At 45.2% G+C, this 3,311-nt stretch overlaps 1 protein-coding gene across 1 annotated transcript; it reads left to right on the top strand.

The window, feature by feature from the left end:
- Window positions 1-491: 491 nt before the first annotated feature.
- On the top strand, window positions 492-1,520 carry BJ212DRAFT_1477695 (uncharacterized protein; the record flags this gene model as incomplete). Its single annotated transcript, XM_041339592.1, has 4 exons — window positions 492-563; window positions 769-972; window positions 1,028-1,198; window positions 1,251-1,520. The coding sequence occupies 4 exons, from the start codon at window positions 492-494 to the stop codon at window positions 1,518-1,520; spliced, it is 717 nt and encodes a 238-aa protein (XP_041196603.1).
- Between the last annotated feature and the right edge of the window lie 1,791 nt (window positions 1,521-3,311).

Here is a 3,311-nt window from a genome sequence, read left to right as displayed (position 1 = left end):
ACTGAGTCCCGAAGCCCAAACATTGAACCCTGAACATTGAAACCTGAAACTCAGAAGTCGTAAAAATGTATGAGTTTTGTAGGTAGTTGTATATCATCCAAATCAAAGGAGGTAATAATTCAAAGTCATCTAATGATGAAGGTCACAAGTGCCAGAAAATCGAGCACCCAGTAGAGACGCGAACATGCAGCACTGACTACCGAGTAGCTAATGCACACGGCATGTGTTGCCCTACAAGAAGCCAAGTTCTGACTACCAAACATCAAGTGAAGGGTACCGAGATCTGAGGCCCAGGTCTCAACAAACAAATATCTGATATCCAGCACACTTCCAATCATCTGGTATTTCATTGAGCAATGGACAATAACACATCTTTGGATGATAACATCATGCCAGGCTCCCTTATCTGATCCTCACTATCTCCACCCCCTTTAACTCCAAAGTGTGGACATGCAGGGTTCGGCGTCCGATTTCCCCAGATCAATTCCATCATGACTGTTTCTTCCACTTCCGATATTGAAATAACCCTCTGGTGCACTTGGGCCCTGACTGTCACTCACGAGGTATGTGAATATACCAAACAGAAATTCAATGCAGAGAAGACAGGAGGAGACCCAGTTATACCTTCTCTGAACCTAGACACTGATCTGGTGATGGCTTGTGATTGATTGGTTGACTGCCTGATAAAGGCATATAAAAATCCCAGTGGGTCTTCCTGCGGATTCAAAAAATTTGTTTTATCAGTCAAATTGCTTCATCACAGTTCAGATGCAGATCAATGTTGTAAGATACAGCAAAGTGATCTCCCCGAAGGACACTGGGCATAATGAAGAGAGAGAGGAGAAGTTGCTTGAGAGGTGTCCTCCTGGCCATGAGGGCACAAAGTTGGTGGAGATACCCACGACAATTCTTGATGCATCTGGTGCCATCATCGCATGGTATGTCCTGGATACCCTGACCGATGCCACCCAGGTGTGTAATATATATTGTTACTCGATGGATATTGAACATCAAATGGTGCCCACAGAAGGAAATTTGGGCAGCCTCTGATTTGCTCGCTCCAATCCTCAAAAAAAGTGTCAAGCTTGATGGCAATTGGCGAACTAATCAAGAGTGGTTCAAACCAAGCTCGGAAAACGATGTCTTAACTCCCAGATGCATCAATTTGTCTCCAGCATGGTTTCAACAGGGGCACAAGGTAAGATCTGATGTGATGGTGATTTTGGTAGTCAAACTCATGAATCCCCTAGAATCAGTCAGATCTGGAGGTATCTGCATCATTGAAGGGGGCATCCTCTGAGAAGATCCTCAAAGTGATTGTGAGGCCAGCAGCCATTGCAACAGCAACACTCAGGGTGATGCATCCTGAGCAGTACTGGGCAGGCTTGCAAGCCTTTTTGAGCCTCGGAGAAAAGGCAGAAAGCAAGGAACTGCTGAAGATGTCAGAGACTCTCCAGTACTGGGCATCCATGTTTAACAGCCTGTCTGTCATTTCCAATTGGGAAACCCCCAATCATTGAGACCATTTATCTATTCCTGAATGCTTTGACATTCTCACTACCGTGGGGAATTATTCTAATGCTTGGATGAGCATGCCAAGCCTTCAGCTGGAGTTCAGGTATGATCCAGGTTGCATGATTGCATTTTATGGAAGGATCATGAGACATGGGGTTCATGCAGTGGAAGGGGATCAGATTGCTTGGGCATGGTATATGAGGGATTCTGTTCATGTTTATGCCAGGGTTCCATTGTGTGGATGGGCTAGGGTGGATTACAAACAGTGAATGATGAAAGAAGTGGAAAGTGTAGTTACCCATGTTAGCACATACTGTCAAATACCAAATATTAAATATCAGGATCTGGAATATTCAGGCCTCAATATCCAGAACTCAAGACTCAATGGTCAATATTCAATACTCGATACTTGATACTTGATAGTGGACATTTGGTACTTGATATTCAGAATTCAACATTCCATAGTCAGGTCTCAAATATCAACACCCGAATGCCGAATACTGAATACTGAGTCCCTAATATCAACACCCAAATACCGAATACTGAATACTGAATCTTGAGACCTGACCATCAAATATTGAGTTCTGAATACTGAATACCAAATACCAAATACTGACTACCAAATACCAAGTCCCTAATATTGTGATAGTGGACATTCGGAACTTGATATTCGGAATTCAACATTCCATAGTCAAGTCTCAAATATCAACACCTGAATACCAAATACCAAATACTGAGTCTCACATATCGACACCTGAATACCAAATACCAAATACCAAGTCCCTCATATTGACCCCCAAATACCAAATACCAAATACCGAGTCCCTAATATCAACACCCGAATATCGAGTTGGGTTTTGATAGTCGATACTCACTAGTCGGGACTTGGTATTTGGTATTTGGTATTCAGGGGTCAATATGTGAGACTCAGTATTCGGTATTCGGTATTTGGGTGTTGATGTTTGAGACCCGACTATGGAATGTCGAATTCCGAATATCAAGTTCCAAATGTCCACTATTGTGATATTAGGGACTTGGTATTCGGCGGTCAGTATTTGGTTTTTGGTTTTTGGTTTTTGGTATTTGGAACTCAATATTCGATGGTGTTAAGAACCATGTTGCTCAAGGGGGAGAGAGACTGACTCAGAGAGGCTTGGCCTCAGCTCATACACTGTGCCCCTTACCTGAGTATGTGCCCTTCATTTTGTATGAGGTCCAATGATGGTCTGATGAAGTCCAGAGGACTTCTGGAGGCTGGCTACTCTGCTGGAGAGCGCTAGAGGACTTCCAGAGGAGTGCGGGAGAGTTCCGGAGGAACGCAGGAAGTGCTCAGGAGAGTTCCCACTGCAAGGTAATACTTCTACAGGAAACAGGATGGAAGGATAGGAGGTCCAAAGGTCCGGAGGACAGGAGGACAGGAGGACAGGAGGACAGGAGGACAGGAGGACAGGAGGACAGGAGGACAGGAGGACAGGAGGACAGGAGGACAGGAGGACAGGAGGACAGGAGGACAGGAGGACAGGAGGACAGGAGGACAGAAGGACAGGATGTCCAAAGGACAGGAGGATAGGATGTCCGAGGGTTAGGAGGGCAGAACGTCCGAAGGACAGGATGCCCGGAGGTATGAGGGACAGGAGGTCCAGAGGTCTGGAAGGAATAGGGGCTACATTGGACTTCATCCAATGTAGAAACAAACAGAGGTAGACTACCCTAAGGTAGAGTTGGAGAGACAAGGATTGGACCTAAGTCTGGAAAGAGGGTAAGTGCCAGAAAGGTGGAGCTCTGGCCTAGGGAAT

This window comes from Suillus subaureus (assembly GCF_016647635.1).
Source record: "Suillus subaureus strain MN1 chromosome Unknown BJ212scaffold_6, whole genome shotgun sequence".
NCBI classification, from domain to species: Eukaryota; Fungi; Basidiomycota; class Agaricomycetes; order Boletales; family Suillaceae; genus Suillus; species Suillus subaureus.
The sequence above is the reverse complement of the archived record's forward strand: the minus strand, read 5'-3'. Positions and strand labels throughout refer to the sequence as shown.